At 37.7% G+C, this 24328-nt stretch overlaps 1 protein-coding gene across 15 annotated transcripts in view; it reads right to left on the bottom strand.

The window, feature by feature from the left end:
- Positions 1 to 24328, bottom strand: part of DTNA (dystrobrevin alpha) — a 451514-nt gene that overhangs the window by 120794 nt on the left and 306392 nt on the right. For all 15 annotated transcript variants that reach the window (XM_049901507.1, XM_049901509.1, XM_049901502.1 and 12 more), the window contains one exon: positions 3910 to 4123. In XM_049901507.1, the coding sequence (XP_049757464.1) occupies positions 3910 to 4123 (214 nt within the window). The remainder of the gene's footprint in view (positions 1 to 3909; positions 4124 to 24328) is intronic.

The following is a 24328-nucleotide window of genomic DNA, read 5'->3' as shown; positions in this document are numbered from 1 at the left end:
AGAGAAGGAGGAGGAAAGGAAGAGAAGTCCACTGACGTTTTCTGTGAAAAGAGAATCACCCACATTGGTAACCATGAACACTTGGTTTTCTTCTCTAAGGAGCAAAAGTAAAAATAGAGGATCTGAATCTAGGTGGCAGAGCAAATATGGATGCAGTAGCCTTGGGAATATAAAAAGGATTAAGACAGACAAATCTCAAAAAAAGAATTAAAAGTAATTAGTGTGACAAGAGTGAAGAAAGATCAACCTTTGATTTTCATTCATTCGTGCATTCATTCATTCATGTGCTAGATATTGTCTTAGGTGCTGTGCAAACAAAGAACAGGACAGAGTCTCACCTTAAAGTGGCTTGTGGGGGACAGGCATATAAACAGTAAGCTATGCACTATAACAGTAGGGCCTGGGCGACGGTAATCAACTAAGCCGTGAGACATGAAGAGCTTCCTAATATATCATAGTATGTGATCCTACCTCTCAAAAAGACCACACATTATAGACTTAATGATTATTGTTATCTTTTAACTTTCCATCATGTTGTTTTTCTTTTGAGTTACTGTTTCCTTAAAAAAAAAAAAAAAAAGTAAAAATCCTTAGGATGCTCCAAAGAGGTTTTTTCATTGGCATATGGACAAGAGGTGAGAAAAAAAGGTGCTGCCAGTTAGTCAGTAGATTCTGAAGGCAAGAGCCCCAAGTGAGAGGCTTCTGGCAGCAAAAATGGGAAAGAGGCAGGCCAATTCCTTGGGTGACCGAAGGAGAGATAAAGGAGGAAGAGATTGGTGCAAGGCTCTGGCCATTTCACAATATATCTTCTTCTCTCTCTGCCCCTTCTCTCTTCTGACACCTCTTTTCCCATCCTTTGTGGCTATGCCTATGTATTGTCCTGGAGACCCAAAAACAGACTGCAGCTGGGTGTCAAAAACATCTGCCTAGGGGTTGGTTGGTAATAGCTCATTGGGTGACCCCTCCCAAGGATACAGTTATTTTAAGAAGGAGAGTTGGGAAGAACAAAAGTCTTCTTGACTCAAGAGACTGCCACTTCAATCACAAAATGGCACTGACTGGCATAAGCCACTGGGGGTCAAATGCTAGCTCCTAACATTCTATAATTACGCACTGTATTTTCTAAGAGGCTGGCTTGGTCAAAGAGCAGAACAACCCTGCAACTGGGAACTTTTCATGGTCTACAGTAAGCTGACTGTATGAGAACTAGATCCAGCTATTTTCTTGAGTGTGTGTGTGGCAGGGAGTTTGTAATTCTGGAAACTATGGTTGTGAGAAGGTGAGTCTGGATTCCAGGGGAACCTGCAAGTGAAATGGGCTTTGATTCTCATTTCAGGTTTCTATTTGTTTGGTAGAGCCCAGCTGGATGGATCTGGTGAATTTTAAAGCACCACCAGAAATGACCAAGTTTCTTTGAGTATAAAAAAAAAAAAATTTTTTGTTTTAATTTGAGTATAAGTTCTTATTATTCATGGTTTTAAATTGTTACGCCGTGTTTTCTTTCTATTTTTTATCTTTAACATTACCTCATTAGAGTCATGTTCTTAAGGCAGCTCTTATATTTGTTTTGGATATTTTCTGCTTTTTATAGGAAATGGGAGAAAATCTCCCAAGTGTTCTGGTGGTCCTATAACAGCAACAACACATCTTTGATCTACAGAGGAGGCTCTTCTATGTCAGTCTAAACACTGAAAGCTCTCTTAAACACTTGGCCTGTGTCACATGACAGATGCTCAGAAGTGACATCGCATCTAGTTTCCATAATGGATCTCATTTGGATAAATAGGAGTTTACTGTTAAAAGAAACAGAGTTAAACATTCATTTTTTTCTTAAGTTTCTCTTGTTATATATTCTCTGTTAAGTTACATTCCCAGTTAGTCGTTTGATGGCTTAAATCTCGCATCTAAAATTCCAAAAGCCACTTGATGGGAAAGTTTAGTACCAGTAGAACCACCTATACATGCTGTGCCAAAGGAGAGAAAGCAGCAAACTGTGGTGTCTATGTGGATGCACTTGGAAGTACATGTCTTGCTGTCTGTAAGAAGAGTAGGTAGCAAATGAACATATCTTCTGAATGTTTGTGTGCACTCCTCCTTACCCTGAGTCTTCAAACCTAGCATTGATCAACTCTGAAATGATTCAGCTACACAAAAGTGGCTTTTTACAGAACACATTTACATCTATTTTTTTCCTATTTCTTTTTTTAATTATTATTACTGTAAATACTTCTCTTTTTTGAAATTATTTTCCCAATATTTCTAAACAGAAGTGAAAAATCTAACTCCATTATTTTGAATCCCATATATTTCATAAAGCATTCTCTTCCTTATTATTAATCTGGTCCTGTCTCTGTATTTATGGAGTAGGTACTAGTTACTTTTTGGCTTTGATTTCTTTTGAGTCTGTACTCTGGCAATAACCCGGGATTAAACAGGAATTTATCGTTCTCTTTTTATATTTTCCATTGTTACACAACAGCCTCAACAAAATAATAAGTCCCAGGAGACTTTGGTGGCATGCCTGAAAGCTGCCAGGCTCTTGTCAAGGGCACAGGATGGAAATGACGTTACAGAAATCCACAGCCTGGTTCCACTCGGCCACCTGTCATGTAGAACCACAGCCTTGTCTACCTGCCCTACCACCTGGTTACCATAGCAATTGGGCCAAAGCAATACATCTAGTTCTGAAGTCTGACAGATTAAGCAAGGAATCTATCAAGCGAGACTGCTTGCCTTAAACTTATTTATTTAAACTTGAGCATTTCCCAAAATATGAACACCGGGGAAACAATAACATACACTGGTACAACTGAGCAGAATAATTCGACTACCACTCCAGGTTGCAAAGTGACAGCTGGTGACTTTTGTAAGTGAATGGCATAATAAAATTGCCTGGCTGGAACATCTCCACTGCCAAGGTTAAAACACTCAATGTATTGGTCACACAAGGAGACTAAGCAAAAGCTCCCAAGAGTCTTAAAATGAGATGCTGAAATGTCAGGTTTGCTTTTTTCCTTTTTAATATGCAAACCAAGTGATGAAATAGAGATGTTGATATTATATGCAGGCTAGAGGCTATTGACAAAAGTCCTTTTGAAAGCTTAGGTAGATAATGTAATTCACGGAAGTTTTTACATTTAATAAAAGGCTGTCACAAATGCCTTGGGAAAGAAGTCTTAGCTGGACACCTAAGTCCCCACTGTGCTACTACTGTGCTGCACGACATTGGGCAAGTGACAATCTCTTTGTGCTTCAGCTCCTTCATGTGTAAAATGAGAGATTTAGAGCAGCAGTCTTTGAAAATCTCTGCCAGCTCTGAAATTCTTGGATTCTATAGGGGAAAATTACAAAATAATAAGGCTGAGTATCAAAAGTAGTGTGTGGGCACCATCACATTGTTTTATATGTCACATTACTAACCAGCCCATTTATCGCAAGTCATGGTTACTTTCACTAGGATAGTCAAGAAACCGTTTTCAATTCTTTCCTTGTTTGCTCTAGGGTCTTGTTATGACACCTCAGACACACTGCCAGAGATAATTCACAAGGAAGAGAGTTAAAAACATCCTCCCACTTCATGCTTCATTAATTCACTCCACCGGCATGTCATCACGCAACACTTAAAGTGTCCACTGCTTCTAGGAAGCGTGGGATGAATTAAATAAAGGTCAGCATGGAAAATACAATTGTCCTCGAGTTGCTGTGGCACTACTTTGTTCTCCAGTCTTTTTTCACAGCACTTAAAATTTATCTTAAAGACATGGAGTCTTTATTGGCATAAACAGCTGATCAAGGATAAAGAGATAGTTGGTTACTTTAGAGAGTTATTTGGGAGAAAAGATCAAGAAGTACAAGAGGAAAGGGAGACCAAATGCCTAGAGACTTAACAGACAATCAGAGGGAGCTTACGGATCAAAGGCTGCAAGCAGGAAATTAAGCAGGAGGCTGATAGACTGTTCCACGTGGATTTGGTGAGTGGTTGGCATCCGTTTGTTGAGCTGGTAAAAAATGGTAGAGAGCACAGCCTCCAAGCGGGCCACATTGAGTTCTACGTTCGGGTCCAGGTTGTTCAGAGCATTTTCCCGCAATGCTTCTATGACGTTCCAAATGTCCACCAGGTGCACTACATACAAATTAAAGCAGAGTTAACATGTCAGCCCACAGTGCATGGAAAGGTAAATTCATCATTTTACATGTTACCAAATATCCTGGTTTACTAGACCCTTCACAGTTTTGATATGTGTTCAGCTGTTTATAGAGGGTTGACATAAATAAATACATATAGAGCATGATCTCAAAGATTTGATTTCAACATATAATAGCAAGCAAATGATTTATTAGACACCACCAAAAGCCCCCAAACCATTGCCATTGAGTTGATTCCAACTCACAGTGACTCTACAGGACAGAGCAGAACTGCCCCCTAGGGTTTCCAAAGAGTAGCTGATGGATTCAAACTGCTGACGTTTTGGTTAGCAGCTGAGCTCTTAACCACTGTACCACCAGGCCTTGACTAAAAAAGTAGCTGATGGATTCAAACTGCTGACGTTTTGGTTAGCAGCTGAGCTCTTAACCACTGTACCACCAGGCCTTGACTAGACACCACCAAAAACAAAAACCTGCTGCTGTCAAGGTGATTCCGACTCATAGTGACCCTATAAGACAGAGTAGAACTGCCCCACAGAGTTTTCAAGGAACACCTGGCGGATTTGAACTGCCAACATTTGGTTAGTAGCCGTAGTACTTAAGCACTACGCCACCAGGGTTTCCCTAGACACCACAGTGAATAATTATTTCTAATCTTCAAATTGACTCTTGAAATACAGCTTCTATCTCTATGTTTCATGTGAGGAATCTGAAGACCGGAGAAGTTAACTGACAAATGTAAAGTACAAAGCCAGTCAATGGCAAAACTGGCATTATGATTCAAGACTATCTGGCTTAAAAACATTTCCCACTATATACCACTGACCCTTCAAAAAGAAAAGAAGACCAACACATTCTAGAATGTGTTTGAAATAATGTTTGAAAGAATATCAAAACTGCATTTGAGTATTTAAAATGGTTTCATTTACTTATATATATTTTTAGTAGTATGAATTTTGAATTAAAAAATAAAGGGCAAGTTAATGGAGGCAGGAGGACACAGGGAAAAGAAAAGCCATCTATACTAGACAGCAGCAGAGTCAGTCACAGATCATCTAACTAACCCGGTCAGAAACAAGAAGTTGCTTGCCAGCTCATTTAAGTCATGGTTACTTTTACCAGGATAGTTAAGATATCCATTTCTATTTCTTCTCTGCTTGCCCTGGGGTCTCCTTATGATATCCCAGAAATCATAATCATGATCAAGACAATGAATATGTCCATTACCCCTCCTTTGTTACCCATTTCACCCCCTGAGCCAGGCAACTACTGATACGCTGTCACTGTTTTATAGAATTTTGTACAACTGGAATCATATAGTATATACTCTTCTCTGTCTGGATTCTTTTACTTGGTGTACGTGTATTGAGAGCACTCGTGGTTGCACATATATCAATAGTTTGTTCCTTTTTATGGCTGAGTAGTATTCTCTTACATGAATGTATCACTATTTGTTTAAGGTATACTTACCATTACGCTTTTGCATTTTCAATAAATATTTTATTTTTTCTCAACAAAATACATAGCTGTATTTCATTTCTTAAGAAATGTGTACTCTATATATGCTTTTTCACTAACAAGTACTTAGTTTTCATCTCCTACCTCCTTGCTCACTTCTGACACTATATTTAAAAATTAAAGCTAATATTTATTGGGCTCCTACTATGAGTGCCTGGCATTGAATTATACGATTATGTTTTCCCAGTTTCTCTCTTTTTTTTATTCCCTCTGAGAAGATTCTATGATTTCTCACTTTTGGTATAGGAGAATTTTATCACCAATTCCTTCTCTAAGACCCATTATTAAAACAACAAAGTATTTTGAGGTCAGCCTCTCTTCTCCAGGTCAAGTTTGACTGCAGGTTCTTTGATCATGGGACCCTAAGGGACCAAATCAATGTACCCTCTTATTACCAAAGTAGCCATAAAGAAAACAAAACCCCGAAGCCTGGTTCTCATAAGTAACTTTATATGCATTTTGAGACCTAAGAGATAAGTGGGTTATGCAAATCTTTAGACTGACAAACAAAACAAAAACAAACCTTCACTGTGTCCTTAACTTGAAAGCTTTGCTGTTACTTTTTTATTTTAAAAATAAAATGTTCTATGTTATTAAGTAAATGAGTCATGCTAACTTAAAGGAACACTGGACTTGGAATCCAAAGACCTAAGTTCAAAATCTGGCTCTTCTGCTAACAAATGTATGACTTCTTAGACTCTAAGATGTACAGCTTCATTTTTCTTATCCATAAAATGGGGATGGGTATCATCTAAATGGGAAAATGCATGAAGTCACAAGTTATAGTGCTTGGCACATGTAGATAATAAATAGTACATGAACAAATGAATAACGCATGTCATGTCAAAAGAAAAATTTACAGGGGTATCTATGGGTTGGGACAGATGACTACAAATCAACTTTCCAACTGCAATACCTAAAAATCTATTAAATTTGGATAAATTCAGATTTAAGTGATTCCAACCTTATGTATATATGGAAAGTATTAAACTCCAACAAGGATATTAGTTGTATTTCTTAATGCCATTTATCCAAATTTTCAATTTAACCAGCAAGACCTTCCCAAGTAGAAGGAATCTGTAAGTTGAATTTGTTTGTCTGTATTTATTCTTCAGGGAAATAACTGGGGTTCCTACAATTATTCCCCCTACATTTGATCCACTAGTCCTCGGGGATATGTCTGGGCATAGGATGCAAAGGAAGCAGTGATGATGAGTTCTGGCTTGTTCTCCCGATTGGTGCCAGTACTAGGTCACCATGGAAAGGCTACTGACCTCTTTACACATGGTTCCTGGCTATGGATCATATGAAACAGGCATCCGAGAGGAGCATGGACTGTGAGCTTGAGGATAGGAGGGAGGTAGCTGTAAGTCCAGGAAGAGAAATACTACTGGTGAAGGAAGTGTATTATGGGTAAGCCTCCATAGTGCAGAGGGAGCCTGTACCGATTCCTAGAGGTGGAACCATACATGCCCACATGGAAGTCCCTCAGGCATCTGAGCCTCAGCTTGGCCAGCATACACTCATCTCTCCCCTGTCAAACCTGCTTGCTCTGGGGTTTCCTTCCCTGGTGAATGGCACCTTCACCCAATCTCCATCCCCTGCTCCAGCAGGAATTTGGATTCCATCCCTGGGTCTTCATGCAGGTCTCTCATCCTATCAATGACCAAGGTCTTTGAACTCTACTTCCTTGATAACACTTTAATCCCTTTATTTCTATGGACTCTTATTGCTATCTCCTAATTCCATCACCCATTATCATCAACATTATGTCTCACTGAGATGACTGAGTCAGAATTATCTTCATTTTCCCAACTCCAATTCTTTCTATACACTGCAGCCAGAGTGATATTTCTGAACTGGAAATCTGATATGCCACTTGCATGCTGCTTAAAGTTAATAACATCCCATTCACTTTTAATGCAAACTCTTGAACACGGCTTGCAAAGCTGTTTTTGATCTGGCCTCTGATCATCCATTGTACCTTAGTGTCAGCACCACTTCCTCAAGGATGTCTTTCTGGATCCTAGCCTCTAGGTTCTGAACTCCTCCTACATGCCACCTAAGAGCCCTGTTCTATCTATCACAGCAATTTGTGTACAGTGTACAGTCTTGTGTGGACTAGTTGGTTGTCTGTCTTCCCCTCTCTATGGTTCATGCCACAGGAAGAGACGACTGTATTTTTATGCAAATAATGCACACCGTCTACGTTTGTTTGCTGATTGCACTCTCACCTCCCCTCCCGTGAGGTATTTTTGTAAGTGCGCCATGTTAATTTTCTTTTTACAGCAATGTACAAAAAAAAAAATTGGCATAGTGGCACTTATGAAAACACCTTGTGGGGGGAGGGTGCATTGGCAAACAAACGTAGAAGCCACACATTATTTACGTTAAAATATGATATGTCTGTTATGACAACTGATGCACACCCCTGGCACCATCACAGTGCCTGATACACCATAGGCTCAATAAACATTTGTTGACCAAATGAACACCTAACAAGGGAATGAGAATAACAAGAGAAACAGGTTTTCAATAAACGCATTGCATTTTTAAAGAAGCAGTAAGGCCCAGTTGTGGAAAATCACATAGGTCTTGGTTTGAATCCTGGGTATATTGTCAGTGAAGTAACTTAACTTTTCTAAGTCTCCATTTTAGATAAATGGGATTGATAATAGCACCTGCCCTCAGATGATTATTTTGAGGATTAATTGAGACAATGACAGTAAAATGCGTGGTACCATGCATGTCACATAGGAAAAAATAATTGTTAAATATTATTATGGATAAAGTCAATGTCCACCAATCGTACGAAAGTTATTAAAAATACACATGTTCCATATTTTTGTCCCCACACATTCAAGGTCTCAGTGTTGGAAAAATAAAATATTAATTCTGGATTACTCTGAGAATGAACAATTATTAAATGATTTAAATAAAACTAGTTTTTGTAAGTATGTGTAAGGTACTGTGGTCATTCCTGGGGTTCCAATAATAAACAATGGAGGTATGGTTCCTGCCTAGGGGTTACAGACATGGCTCACATAACCACAAAAACAGATGATTAGAAATTGTGACATTCTGTGACACAGAGGGTGTAAGATATAAAACAGGAGATTATGATATGGTCATGAAGGGGCCAGGAGACCAAGATAAGGCTGAAGGAGCACTGGAGTCATGATAAGGAGACTAGTCGTCATGCTGAGAATGTGAAGTTACTCAGGGGTTTAAGTAGGAGAGTGATATAATCAGAAATGCAGCTAAAAGAAATCATTCTGCCTGCAATTGAAGAAAGGACTGGAGGTGGACAGGCATATACGAGCAATGTTATTTTTGTTAGTTACCAACAGATAAGCCCCAACTCACAGAGACCCTGTATAACACAACGATATTTGCCTGGTGCCCCACTGTCTTCATAATCATTGATGTGCTTGTGTCCATTGTTAAGGCTATTTTGTCAATCCACCTTATCGAGAGTTGCCTCATTTTCCTTGACCCTTTACCAAACATGACGTCATTTTCTAGCATCTGGTCTTTTCCAATGACTGTTCAAAGTCAGCAGGAATTCTTGCCATCCTGGTTCCTCAGGGTTATTCTGGTTGTATTTGTTCACTCCTGGGTCTACTCACAACTTGTCTGTTGGTTTATTATACTGTGGTGGCTTGCACATTGCTGTGATGCTGGAAGCAACACAACTGGTATTTCAAATACCAGCAGGTATTTCAAATGTCCAGGTTTCAGTGGTGCTTCCAGACTAAGACAGGAAGAAAGACCTGGCAGTCTACTTCTGAAAATACTGGCTAGTAAAAACCTTATGAATAGCAGTGGAACACTGTATAACACAGTGTCAGAAAATGAGCCCCTCAGTTTGGAAAGCACTCAAAATGTAGCTGAGGAAAAGCTGCCTCCTCAAAGTAGAGCTGACTTTAATGATGTAGATGGAGTAAAGCTTTTGGAACCTCCATTTGCTGATGTGGCACGACTTCAAATGAAAAGAAATAGCTGCAAACATCCATTGATAATCGGGACATGAAATGTATGAAGTATGAATCTAGGAAAATTGGAAATCATCAAAAATGAAATGGAACTCATAAAGACCGATATCATAGGCATTAGTGAGATGAAATGGATTGGTATTGGCGATTTTGAATCAGAAACACTATGGCCTACTATGCTGGGAATGACAAATTGAAGCAAAATGGTGTTGCATTCGTTGCCAAAAAGAACATTTCAAGGTCTATCCTGAAGTACAATGCCGTTGGTGATAGGAAAATATACGTATGCCTACAAGGAAGACCAGGTAATATCAGTATTATTCAAATTTAAGCACCAACCACTAATCCCAAAGATGAAGATATTGAAGATTTTTACCAACTTCTGCAGTCTGAAATTGATCAAACATGCAATCAAGATGAACTGATAATTACTAGTGATTGGAATGTGAAGTTGGAGACAAAGAAGAAGGATCGGTAGTTGTAAAATATGGCCTTGGTGATAGAAAAAATACTGGAGATTGCAAGACAGAATTTTGCAAGACCAATGACTTCTTCATTGCAAATACCTTTTTTTCAACAACATAAACGGTGACTAATCAAAAGAATCTTGCCGGATAGAACACATATGGATCAAATTAACTACATCTGTGAAAAGAGGCAAAGGAGAAGCTCAATATCATCCGTCAGAACAAGGCCCGGGGTTGACTGCAGAACAGACCATCAATTGCTCTTATGCAAGTTCAAGTTGAAACTGAAGAAAATTAAAACAAGTCCACAAGAGCCAAAACATGTCCTTGAGTATATCCCACCTCAATTTAGAGATTATTTCAAAAATCAATTTGACACGTTGCACATTAATGACTGAAGACCAGAATGGATGACATCAAAGATATCATACATGAAGAAAGAAAAAGGTCATTAAAAAGGCAGGAATGAAAGAAGAGACCAAAATGGATGTCAGAAGAGACTCTAAAACTTGCTCTTAAATGTAGAGCAGCTAAAGCAAATAGAAAAAAATGATGAAGTAAAGAGCTGAACTAAAGATTTCAAATGGCTGCTCGAGAAGACAAAGTATTAAATGAAATGTGCAAAGACCCGGAGTTAGAAAACCAAAAGGGAAGGACACACTTGGCATTTCTCAAGCTGGAAGAACTGAAGAAAAATTTCAAGCCTTGAGATGCCATAATGAAGGCTTCTACTGGCAAAATATTTATGATGCAGGAAGCATCAAAAGAACATGGAAGGAGTGTACAGAGTTACTGTACCAAAAAGAATTGGTCGACATTCAACCATATTAGAAGATAGCATAAGATCCAGAACCGATGGTACTTAAGGGAGAAGCCCAAGCTGCAGTGAAAACATTGGTGAAAAACAAAGTTCCCAGGAATTGACGGAATACCAGTTGAGGTGTTTCAACAAATGGATTCAATGCTGGAAGTGCTCACTCATCTATGTCAAGAAATTTAGAAGACAGCTACATGGTCAGTTGACTGAGAGAGATCCATATTGGTGCCCATTCCAAAGAAAGGTGATCCGACACAATGTGGAAATTATCAACCAGTGTCCTTAATATCACACGTAAGTAAAATTTTGCTGAAGATAATTCAAAACCGGTTGCAGCGGTACATCGACAGGGAACTGCCAAAAATTCAAGCTGGATTCAGAAGACGATGAGGAACGAGAGATATCATTGCTGATGTCAGATGGATCTCGGCTGAAAACAGAACACTAGAAAGATGTTTACCTGTATTTCTTGATTATATAAAGGCATTTGACTGTGTGAATCATAACACATTATGGATAACATTGTGAAGAATGAGAATTCCAGAACACTTGATTGCGCTCATGATGAACCTGTACATAGACCAAGAGGCAATCCTTCAAACAGACAAGGCCATACCGTGTTGTTTAAAATCAGGAAAGGTGTGTGTCATGGTTGTATCCCTCCACCATACTTATTAAATCTGTATGTTGAACAAATAACCTGAAAAGATAAACTATATGAAGAAGAACATGGCATCAGAATTGGAGGAAGGCTAATTAATAAACTGCAATATGCAGATGACACAACCTTGCTTGTGGAACTCGAAAAAGACTTGAAGCACTTACTGAAGAAGATCAAAGACTACAGCTTTCAGTATGGATTATACCTGAACATAAAGGAAACAAAAATCCTCACAAGTGGACCAATAAACAACATCATGATAAATGGAGAGAATACTGAAGTTGTCAAGGATCTTATTTTACTCGGATCTACAATCAAAACCCATGAAAGCAGCAGTCAAGAACTCAAATGACATATTGCATTGGGAAAATGTGCTGCAAAAGACCTCTTCAAAGCATTAAAAAGCAAAGATATCACTTTGAGGAGTAAAGTGCACCTCTAACCCAAGCCATGATATTTTCAATTGCTTCATATGCATGCAAAAGCTAGATAATGAATAAGGAAGACCAAAGAAGAATTGATGCCTCTGAACTGCAGTATTGGCGATGAATATTGAATAAACTATGGACTGCTAGAAGAACGAACAAATCTGTCTTGGAAGAAGTACAGCCAAGATGCTCCTTAGAAGCAAAGATGGTGAAATTTTGTCTCACATACTTGGGACACAGTATCAGGAGGGACGAGTCCCTGGAGAAGGACATCATGCTTGGTAAAGTAGAGGGTCAGCAAAGGAGAGGAAGGACCTCAATGAGACGGACTGACACAGTGGCTGCAACAATGGGCTCAAGCATAGGATGAAGATGGTGCAGGGCTGGGCAGTGTTTCGTTATGTTGTACATAGGGTCAGTATGAGTCAGAACTGACTTGACAGCATCTAACTACAAAAACTTGGCTCTACTAATAACTAACTATAAAACTGGGAGCAATTATTTCACCTCTATAAACTTTATTATTACCTGTTTAGAAACAAGGAAACTAATGCCATCCCAAGGGAGTTCTATCGCGGACAAAAGAGAAAATGTATGTAAAAGCGCTGACCACAGTGGGTGGCACGTAGCAGGTGCTCAAAAAATGACAGCTATTCGTGTTAGGGCAATTAAACACCCACTGATCTATAGCAATGCCCTGCTATTAATTTACATCATTTATACAACACAAGTTTTAGCCCGATCCTCCAAATTCAATGAAGTAACCAACGCATATTTTTGAGTATATACAATGAAACCTGTGAGAGCCAGAATTCAAAGGGACTTTCTTGTTTTTCTGGTTCTTGCAAGTTTTCTGCCTTTGAAAGGGTGCAACCTCACCGCTTTTCTATTGCTCGTTTTAGTGGAAAATGTCTGAGTTTTCTTTCCCTGACAGGTTGTGGCCTTATATAGGTTCCAGCTTTTGCAGATTATTACTGTTATATGGGTGAAGCTCATAACCACATTCCTGCCTCAAAAGTGGATACTTATTAAGCTGTTGTAAATTCTGAGTTAAAATTCTGAGTTAGCCGACTTTAAATTGACTTCATTGTATTCAATAATTAGGAACCTGATGAGGAACCAAATTCACTGCTGTGAGTCGATTCCAACTCATAGGGACCCTATCGGACAGAGTGGAACTTCCCACAGGGTTTCCAAGGCTGTAATCTTTACAGAAGCAGGGTGTCACATCTTTCTCCTGCAGAATGGCTGGTGGGTTCTAACCACAGACCTTTTGGTTAGCAGTTGAGCTCTTAATCACTGTGCCACCAGGGCTTCTTGATGAGGAAGGTCCTCTTTAGTAAAGATTCTTTGTAAATTTTACTTCATTAATACTTTTGGAAGTGCAGATTATAATGAAGACAAGTGCAGGGTCTAGACGTCTAGGGCAGTTGGCTGGGTTCTCATCTGCTTTCCTTACTGGCTATCCTTATCACCTTAGACAAGTTACATAACTTCCTTAAGTTTCAGCTTCGCATCTGTAAAGTGGGGAATTTAATAGTTACTCCATTACAGAGTTTTTTTTTGTTTTTGAAATATTTTATCGTGTTGTAGGTGAAACTTTACAAAGCAAGTTAGCTTTCCATTCAACAAATTGTTCACAAAACATTCCATGACATCAGTTGCAATCCCCACACTGTGTTAGCACTCTCCATTTCCACCATGAGTTCCCTGTTTCCTTTCATCTGGTTTTCAGACCTTTTCCTGCCTTCTCATCTATGCTTTTGGTCAACTGTTGCCGTTTTGGTCACATATAATTATTTGTTCTACAGAACACATTCTTTTCAGGTGTTATTGTTTATTTTATAGGCCTCTCTATTGCATGGCTGGAAGGTGGTTTCCAGGAACGGCTGAAGTTTCAAGTCAGGGGGTGCTGTAGGGCCATAGTCTTGGAGGTTCCTCCAGTCTCTATCAGGCCAGTAAGCCTGGTCTTTTTTTTTATGAATTTGATTTTTTGTTCTACCTTTTTTTCCTGCTCTGCCCGGGACCCTCTACTGTGATTCCAGTCAGAGCGGTCAGTAGTGGTAGCCGGGTACCATCTAGTTCTGATCTCGGGGGTTGTGTAGGTTATGGTGTATGTAGTCAGTTAGTACTTTGGACTAATTGCTCCCTTGGTCTTTAATTTTCTTCACTCTCCTTTACTCTGGATGGGAAGAGACTACTAGTTGTATCTTAGGTGCTCACAAGCTTTTAAGACCTCAGATGCTACTCACCAAAGTAGTATACAGAACACTGTTTATACACTATGTTATGCCAATTGACGTAGATGTCCCTTGAGTCTATGGTCCTTAGCCTTCAAGCATAGTATACTGGTCCCAGGAGGTGTTTGGCTGTGCATAAAAAGTTTCCATGACTGTGTCCCTTGTATGTTCTATTGTCTATATTAGTAAACATGCAACACCTACAAATACATATGTAGAGATACATATAACCTAACCTATATCTACAGGTGGATGCACTCCCTTATGTCCCCCCCATGCCTCTTTAGCATACCTATCTACCTGTGTATCCCTTCATAAATTACTGTTTGTTAATACTGTTGTTGCAGGATTATATGTTACAGTAATTGGTATAGTTACCCTTTGTTCTTGTGTTTCTCTCAGTGCCTTCCTTTGCCTTTGCCATGTTGTGCTGACTTCCCTCATATAGTGAACTGCCTTTCCTTTCACCAATATTACCACGTGTCTTGATACTATCTATTTAGTAATTTACTTTCCCTTCTCCTCCCATCCCTGGTAAATATCAAAGAATTTTTTTTTTTTTTCTGTGTGTAAACCCTGTCTTGTCTTTTTTTTTTTTTTAAATAATTGTGGTCTCATACAATGTTTGTCCTTTTGTGATTGGTTTATTTTACTCGGCATAATGTCCTCCAAATTCATCCATGTTGTAAGATATTTTGCAGATTCATCGTTATTCTTTATTGCTGCCTAGTGCTACATTGTGTGTATGTACCACAGTTTATCTATTCATCCGTTAATGGGCACTTCAGTTGTTTCCATCTTTTTACTATTATGAATGATGCTGCAATGAACATGAGTATGCATATGTCTATTAATGTCATGGCTCTTATTTCTCTAGGGTATATACCTAGGAGTGGGACTGTTGGATCATATGGTATTTACATTTCTAGCTTTTTAAGTAAGCACTACATTGTTTTCCATGGTGGTTGTACCATTTTACATTCTTACCAGCAGTGTATAAGCACTCCTACAATTTTGCCAGCATTTGTTGTTTTCTTTTCTTTTTTGACTAGTGCCATTGATGTTGGGGTGAGACGATATCTCACTGTAGCTTTAATTTGCATCTCTTAATGGCTAATGAGCTCAAGAATTTCTTCATGTTTGTTAGCCACCTGAATGTCTTCTTTGGAGAAGTGTCTGTTCATATCCTTTTCCCATTTCTTATAATTGGATTGTTTGTTGTTGAAGTTTTCTATAAATTTTAGAGATTAATCATTTGTTGGGTATGACATAGCCAAAAATTTTTTCTCGGTCTGTAGATTCTCTTTTTACTTTTTTGGAGAAGAATTTTGACGAGCATAAGTGTTTAAATTTTAGGTGGTTCCATTCTTATAGTTCATCTGCTGTTTGTGCATTTTCAGTTATGTCTGGTATTGTATTTATGCCATGTATTAGGGTCCCTAGGGTTGTCCCTAACTTTTTTTCCATTATCTTTAGAGTTATAGGATTTGTATTTAGGTCTTTGATCCATTTTTGATTTAGTTTTTGTGTATAGTGTGAGGTATGGGTCCAGTATCATTTTTCTACAGATAGATATCCAGTTTTGCTAGCACCATTTGTTAAAGAGGCTGTTTCTTCCTCACTTAATGGACTTTGGCCCTTTTTTGAAGATCAGCTGTCCACAGGTGGATGGATTTACTTCTGGGTTCTCAATTCTGTTTCATTGGTCTATGTATCTGTCATTGTACCTGTACCAGTTTGCTTTGACTACCATGGCTGTGTAGATTCTGAGATCAGGAAATGTGAGGCCCTCTATTTTGTTCTTCTTCAATAATGCTTTACTTTTCTGTGGCCTCTTTCCTTTCCATATAAAGTTTATGATGAGTTTTTCCATCTCATTAAAGAATGCTGTTGGAATTTGTATTGGGATTGCATTATATTTATATATCACTTTGGGTAGTATTGACATTTTCACAATGTTAAGTCTTCCTACACATGAGCATGGTATGTTTTTCCATTTACGTAGGTCTTTTTTGGTTTCTTGCAGGAGCGTTTTGTAGTTTTCTTTTTATAAGTCTTTTATGTCCCTGGTCAGATTAGTCCTAAGTATTTTACTTTTGAGGGGGCTATTTTAAATGGTATTGCTTTCCTGGTTTCTTTTTTGAAGTTCTCTCTGTTGCCGTAGAAGAATCCAACTGATTTTTTATGTTGATCTTGTATCCTGCTACTTTGCTGAATCCTTCTATTAGTTCCAGTAACTTTGTTGTGGATTCTGTGAGATTTTCTATACATAGGACCATATCATTTGTGAATAGGGATAGTTTTACTTTTCCTTGCCAACTTGAATGCTCTTTATTTCTTTTTCTTACCTAATTGCTCTAGGTAGGACTTCCAATACAATGTTGAATAGGAGTGGTGATAAAAGGCACACTTGTCTAGTTCACATCTTCAAGTGGAATATTTTCATTCCCTCTCTGTTGAAGATAATGTTGGCTGTTGGTTTTGTGTGAATACCTTTTATTATACTGAGGAATTTCCCTTCTATTCCTACTTTGCTGAGAGTTTTTGTCAAGTGTTGGACTTTATCAAATGCCTTTTCTGCAACAATTGAGATGATCATGTCTTCCTCTTATTTATGTAGTGGATTACATTGATTAATTTTCTAATGTTGAACCATGCTTGCATACCTGGAATGAATCCCACTCGGCCATGATATATTATTTTTTTGATATGCTATAGAATTCTATTGGCTAGAATTTTGTTGAGAATTTGAGTATGTATTCATGAGGGATATTAGTCTGTGATATTCTTTTTTTGTGGTGTTTTTCCTGGCTTTGATATCAGGGTTATGCTGGCTTCACAGAAGGAGTTTGGGAGAATTTCTTACTTTTCTATGCTCTGAAATAGTTTGCGTAGTATTGGTGTGAGCTCTTCTTTGAATGTTTGGTAGAAATCTCCAGTGAAGTCGTCTGGACCAGGATGTTTTTTAGTTGGGAGTTTTTTTTTTTTTTTTGTAATTCATCAATTTCTTCTTTCATTATGAGTCTGTTCAGACTTTGTACTTCAGTTTGTGTTAATATAGTAGGTAGTATGTTTCTAGAAATTTGTCTGTCTAGGTTTTCAAATTTGTAGGAGTATAATTTTTCATAGTATTATGTTATGATCCTTTTTATTTCAGTTGGTTCTCTTGTAATGTCACTCATCTCATTTCTTATTTGGGTTATTTGCATCTTCTCCTGTTTTTTCTTTTGTCAGTTTGGCCAATGGTTTGTTGATTTTATTGATTCTTTCAAAGAATCAGCTTCTAGTCATGTTGATTCTTTCTATTGTTTTTCTGTTCTCTGTTTCATATATTTCTGCTCTAGTCTTTATTATTTCCTTTCTTCTGGTAACTGTGAGCTTATTTAGCTGCTCTGTTCTATTTGTTCAAGCTGTAGGGTTAATGCTTTTTGTCCTTTCTTCTTCATTAATGTGTATGTTTATAGCTATAAGCTTTCCTCTGAGTACTGCTTTTGCTGTGTCCCAAAGGTTTTGGTATGTTATATTTTCATTCTCTTTGGATTCTAGGAATTTTTAAATTTCATCTCTTTTTTTGTTCAATTACCCAGCAGTTTTTAAGCAATGTGTTATTAAGTTTCCATGTATTTGATATGTTTTCCATGCTCTTCCTGTTATTGATTTCTACTTTTATTATGTTGTGGTTTGAGAAAATGCTTTGTATTATTTTGATGTTTTTGAATTTATTGAGGTTTGTTTTGTGGCCTAAAATGGTCTATTCTGGAGAATGTTCCTTGTGGGTTGGAAAAGAATGTGTACTTTGCTGCTGTGGGGTGGAGTAGTCTGTATATGTCCATAAGATCAAGTTGGATTATTGTGGTATTTAGATCTTCTGTATCTTTGTTATGTTTCTTTCTAGTTGTTCTGTCCTTCACTGAAATTTTTGTTTTTTTCACCAAAAGTGGTGAGTTAAAGTCTCCTACTGTCATTGTGGAATTGTCTATTTCTCTTTTCAATGCTATTAAAGAGTTTGTTTTACATATTTTGGAGCCCTGTCATTTGGTGTATATATATTTACTATGGTTGTATCTTCTTGGTGAATTGACCTTTTAATCATTATGTAATGTCCTTGTCTTTTATGACGGATTTTGCCTTGAAGTCTATTTTGTCAGAGAATAATATTGTCACTCCTGCTTTTTTTTGGTTACTGCTTGCTTGATATATTTTTTTCCATTCTTTGAGTTTCAGTTTATTTACATCTTTGTGTCTAAGGTCCGTCTCCTGTAGATAGAATGTTGATCAGTTTTTTTTTTTAATCCATTCTGCCACTCTCTGTGTCTTTACTGGTGCATTTAATCCATTTACATTCCATGTGATTATATAAAGGTATGAGTTCACTGCTGCCATTTTATTATGTTTCCTTTTTTTCTTTTTGTGGTGTTGATGGTTACTTTGTTCCGCTTAATTTTTTGTGCTGAGTTCTGTTTGTGGATTTTCATTTCCTTCATTGTTGTTGATTTTGTGTTTACTGGGTCTTTATTTTTTTTGGGTCTTTATGGTATTTTTTTTTTTAATTTTTATGAGTATGTTTGTTAATTTTCTTTGTGGTTACCCTACAATTCACCTTTGTCTTCCTAAGTTTAAAGATGTCTTTCATTTCTTGATATCGCCTTGATTTCTTCTCCACATGGAAGTTCTATTACTAATTCATTTCTTCCCCATTTTTTCTTTTGAAGTTGTCGTTGTTTACAGATTGATGTCTCTGTTTCCATTTCACAGAGTTATTCTGAAGATCGAACAAGATAATCCATGTACAGCATTTTGCAGAGCTTGGTACGTAATAGGGATTCGATACATATTAATCATTATTATTGTGAAACTTAAGTATTATAAGGCTTTTGCTTATTTAAATTGTATGGGCACTAAAGAATGTGCTATGTTGACAGCCATTAGGAAGTTACTGGAAGTTTATTTTAAAAATCTGACAGTTGTATAAATATATTGTTTGTTGTTAGTTGCCATCCAGTTGATTGTGATTCACAAAACCCTATCCGTGCAGAGTAGAACTGTGTACTGTAGAGTTTTCAGGGCTGTGGCCTTTTGGAAGCAGATCACAAGGCCTTGCTTCTGAGTTGCCTTTTGGGGGATTTGAACTGCCAGCCTTAAATATATTGCTTACTGTTGGGCTATCATTTTAGAATATGAGGAGAAAATTTATTTAGATTGTACAATGATGACTGTATACCACTAGATGGCACTGTGCATATTTTACTAAACAGCTATCAAGGTTTAATTGCCTATCATGGAGTACCTCCTAGTAGACATGCTGTCCGATAATGAAGCTAGGAAGGAGGGTTCTTTCCTCTATATAACTGCATAAGCTTTCTATTAATACACTAGATAAGGCAACAGTTTGCATAATTAAATTCTTAAGATAACATGAACCATATCAAGAATAAAATGTATTCTTAAAAAATATTTAGTACTTTATAGAATCTTAAAAGTAATGATGTGTTAATTTTAGACATTAATTATTAATACCTTGAAGTTGGTCTCTATAAACAAATAGGAATAAACAAAGCCTTAAACAGTTTGTCTCAAATCCAGACAATCTTAGACATAGAAGGGTGGAGAAGGGGATATGCATGGGGGAGGGGAGTAAGGTAGGTACAGAAGAGCTTATTGATCTGAAGAGACGGCCTTATTTGCTTGCTGATATCTTAAATTACTGTGATAGCAGATGCAGTCTTTGTGATTAGAAATGACTTTAATCCAAGTATCCTGGAAAAAATGCTAAAATGACAAACTCACTTATACCTACAGAGAAACGACTGATGTCACAAACTTTACCGTAAGTGGTAGAATCATATAGAGGTAAAATATATGGGAGTGGATATAGAAAGGGCAGGAATATTAAAAGACAACTTCACGATTTGGTTTATTTCATTATTTAGTCCAAGGTGAGCTTTTTACAGACCACATTATGGAGGTCTGGTCCAAGCCAGTGGATCTGAATAGAATGCTATTTTTCTAAAGAACATAAACATTTCTTCAAAGTTTTAAAGCCCAAATTCTACAACCTATTGATTCCAGAATTTAGGAGAGTGGGAAAAGATTTTGATAAAGCTCTCTAGGTGATTCCGACAACCACTGATTTATAAGCTGTTAGAAGGCCGTTTAGGGCTGCAGCAGGGGAAGGTCAATAAACAATCATCTTATAGCGTCTTAACTTCGGTCCTTTTAGAACTGTGGTTCTCAAACTTGGCTGCAAACTGGAATCACCTACAAGGTTTTAAAATAGCTTCCACGTGATGCTGCCACCGTTGCTGGCCCACAGACACGTTTTGAACAGCATGGCACTAGACTTGTTAAAAATGCAGACTCTCAGGCCCTATCCCAGACCTAGAGAATCTGAATTTGCATTTTAACACCTACAGGCAGTTTGTATCCAGTTCATATGAGAAGCACTGTTCAAGGTCAGTAGTTTTTAGTTCTTTGGCATGACAAGCATGGTATGTCCTAATAGGTTGTGCGGTATGTTGCAAGAATCTGCTTACTATTAATTTCTGAAGATTAAGAATAATTTATATAATTACGTAAATACACATTATTTTAGAGAGACTTGAAGTTTACACCTATGAGAAGGTCACTCATTTGATCCTGATTTCTTAATTACAAAAAAATGACATTGAGGGGCGGAGCCAAGATGACGGACTAGGCAGACGCTACCTCGGATCCCTCTTACAACAAAGACACGGAAAAACAAGTGAATCGATCACATACATAACAATCTACGAACGCTGAACAACAAACACAGATTTAGAGACGGAGAACGAACTAATACGGGGAAGCAACGATTGTTTCCAGAGCCTGGAGCCAGCGTACCAGTCAGGTACGGCACAAGCACAGAGAGCTGCTCCACCCTCCTGAACTAACCCCAGGAGGGGGACCAGCCGGTTCCGGGGCGGTGTGGGACGCAGCCGGTAGAAGAAGTCCCCGGGAGGCAGTGACTGGTCTTGGAACGGGGAGAGCAGCGTCCCAGCCAGGGAACCATCCCGCTGGGATTTGGACTGGACACAGCGGATTTTCTGGAAAAACTAGTTTCCCAGTGATGGCTCGGAGACAACAATCCATATCAAACCACTTAAAGAAGCAGACCATGACAGCTTCTCCAACCCCCCAAACAAAAGAATCAAAATCTTTCCCAAATGAAGATACAATCCTGGAATTATCAGATACAGAATATAAAAAACTAATTTACAGAATGCTTCAAGACATCACAAATGAAATCAGGCAAACTGCAGAAAAAGCCAAGGAACACACTGATAAAACTGTTGAAGAACTCAAAAAGATTATTCAAGAACAAAGTGGAAAAATTAATAAGTTGCGAGAATCCATAGAGAGACAGCATGTAGAAATCCAAAAGATTAACAATAAAATTACAGAATTAGACAATGCAATAGGAAGTCAGAGGAGCAGACTCGAGCAATTAGAATGCAGACTGGGACATCTGGAGGACCAGGGAATCAACACCAACATAGCTGAAAAAAAATCAGATAAAAGAATTAAAAAAAATGAAGAAACCCTAAGAATCATGTGGGACTCTATCAAGAAGGATAACCTGCGGGTGATTGGAGTCCCAGAACAGGGAGGGGGGACAGAAAACACAGAGAAAATAGTTGAAGAACTCCTGACACAAAACTTCCCTGACATCATGAAAGACGAAAGGATATCTATCCAAGATGCTCATCGAACCCCATTTAAGATTGATCCAAAAGGAAAAACACCAAGACATATTATCATCAAACTCACCAAAACCAAAGATAAACAGAAAATTTTAAAAGCAGCCAGGGAGAAAAGAAAGGTTTCCTTCAAGGGAGAATCAATAAGAATAAGTTCAGACTACTCAGCAGAAACCATGCAGGCAAGAAGGGAATGGGACGACATATACAGAACACTGAAGGAGAAAAACTGCCAACCAAGGATCATATATCCAGCAAAACTCTCTCTGAAATATGAAGGCGAAATTAAGATATTTACAGACAAACACAAGTTTAGAGAATTTGCAAAAACCAAACCAAAGCTACAAGAAATACTAAAGGATATTGTTTGGTCAGAGAACCAATAATATCAGATATCAGCACAACACAAGGTCACAAAACAGAACGTCCTGATATCAACTCAAATAGGGAAATCACAAAAACAAATTAAGATTAATTAAAAAAAAATACACATAACAGGGAATCATGGAAGTCAATAGGTAAAAGATCACAATAATCAAAAAGAGGGACTAAATACAGGAGGCATTGAACTGCCATATGGAGAGTGATACAAGGCGATATAGAACAATACAAGTTAGGTTTTTACTTAGAAAAATAGGGGTAAATAATAAGGTAACCACAAAAAGGTATAACAACTCTATAACTCAAGATAAAAGCCAAGAAAAACGTAACGACTCAACTAACATAAAGTCAAACACTATGAAAATGAGGATCTCACAATTTACTAAGAAAAACGCCTCAGCACAAAAAAGTATGTGGAAAAATGAAATTGTCAACAACACACATGAAAAGGCATCAAAATGACAGCACTAAAAACTTATTTATCTATAATTACGCTGAATGTAAATGGACTAAATGCACCAATAAAGAGACAGAGAGTCACAGACTGGATAAAGAAACACGATCCATCTATATGCTGCCTACAAGAGACACACCTTAGACTTAGAGACACAAACAAACTAAAACTCAAAGGATGGAAAAAAATATATCAAGCAAACAATAAGCAAAAAAGAAGAGGAGTAGCAATATTAATTTCTGACAAAATAGACTTTCGACTTAAATCCACCACAAAGGATAAAGAAGGACACTATATAATGATAAAAGGGACAATTGATCAGGAAGACATAACCATATTAAATATTTATGCACCCAATGACAGGGCTGCAAGATACATAAATCAAATTTTAACAGAATTGAAAAGTGAGATAGATACCTCCACAATTATAGTAGGAGACTTCAACACACCACTTTCGGAGAAGGACAGGACATCTAGTAAGAAGCTCAACAGAGACACGGAAGATCTAATTACAACAATCAACCAACTTGACCTCATTGACTTATACAGAACTCTCCACCCAACTGCTGCAAAATATACTTTTTTTTCTAGCGCACATGGAACATTCTCTAGAATAGACCACATATTAGGTCATAAAACAAACCTTTGCAGAGTCCAAAACATCGAAATATTACAATGCATCTTCTCAGACCACAAGGCAATAAAACTAGAGATCAATAACAGAAAAACTAGGGAAGAGAAATCAAATACTTGGAAAATGAACAACACCCTCCTGAAAAAAGACTGGGTTATAGAAGACATCAAGGAGGGAATAAGGAAATTCTTAGAAAGCAACGAGAATGAAAATACTTCCTATCAAAACCTCTGGGACACAGCAAAAGCAGTGCTCAGAGGCCAATTTATATCGATAAATGCACACATACAAAAAGAAGAAAGAGCCAAAATCAGAGAACTGTCCCGACAACTTGAACAAACAGAAACTGAGCAACAAAAGAATCCATCAGGCACCAGAAGAAAACAAATAATAAAAATTAGAGCTGAACTAAATGAATTAGAGAACAGAGAAACAATTGAAAGAATTAACAAAGCCAAAAGCTGGTTCTTTGAAAAAATTAATAAAATTGATAAACCATTGGCCAGACTGACTAAAGAAATACAGGAAAGGAAAGAAATAACCCGAATAAGAAATGAGAAGGACCACATCACAACAGAACCAAATGAAATTAAAAGAATCATTTCAGATTACTATGAAAAATTGTACTCTAACAAATTTGAAACCCTAGAAGAAATGGATGAATTCCTGGAAAAATACTACCTACCTAAACTAACACATTCAGAAGTAGAACAACTAAATAGACCCATAACAAAAAAAGAGATTGAAACGGTAATCAAAAAACTCCCAACAAAAAAAAGCCCTGGCCCGGACGGCTTCACTGCAGAGTTCTACCAAACTTTCAGAGAAGAGTTAACACCACTACTTCTGAAGGTATTCCAAAGCATAGA

Source organism: Elephas maximus, chromosome 11 (genome assembly GCF_024166365.1).
Source record: "Elephas maximus indicus isolate mEleMax1 chromosome 11, mEleMax1 primary haplotype, whole genome shotgun sequence".
Classification (NCBI taxonomy): domain Eukaryota; kingdom Metazoa; phylum Chordata; class Mammalia; order Proboscidea; family Elephantidae; genus Elephas; species Elephas maximus.
This window is presented reverse-complemented; position numbering and strand designations above follow the sequence as displayed.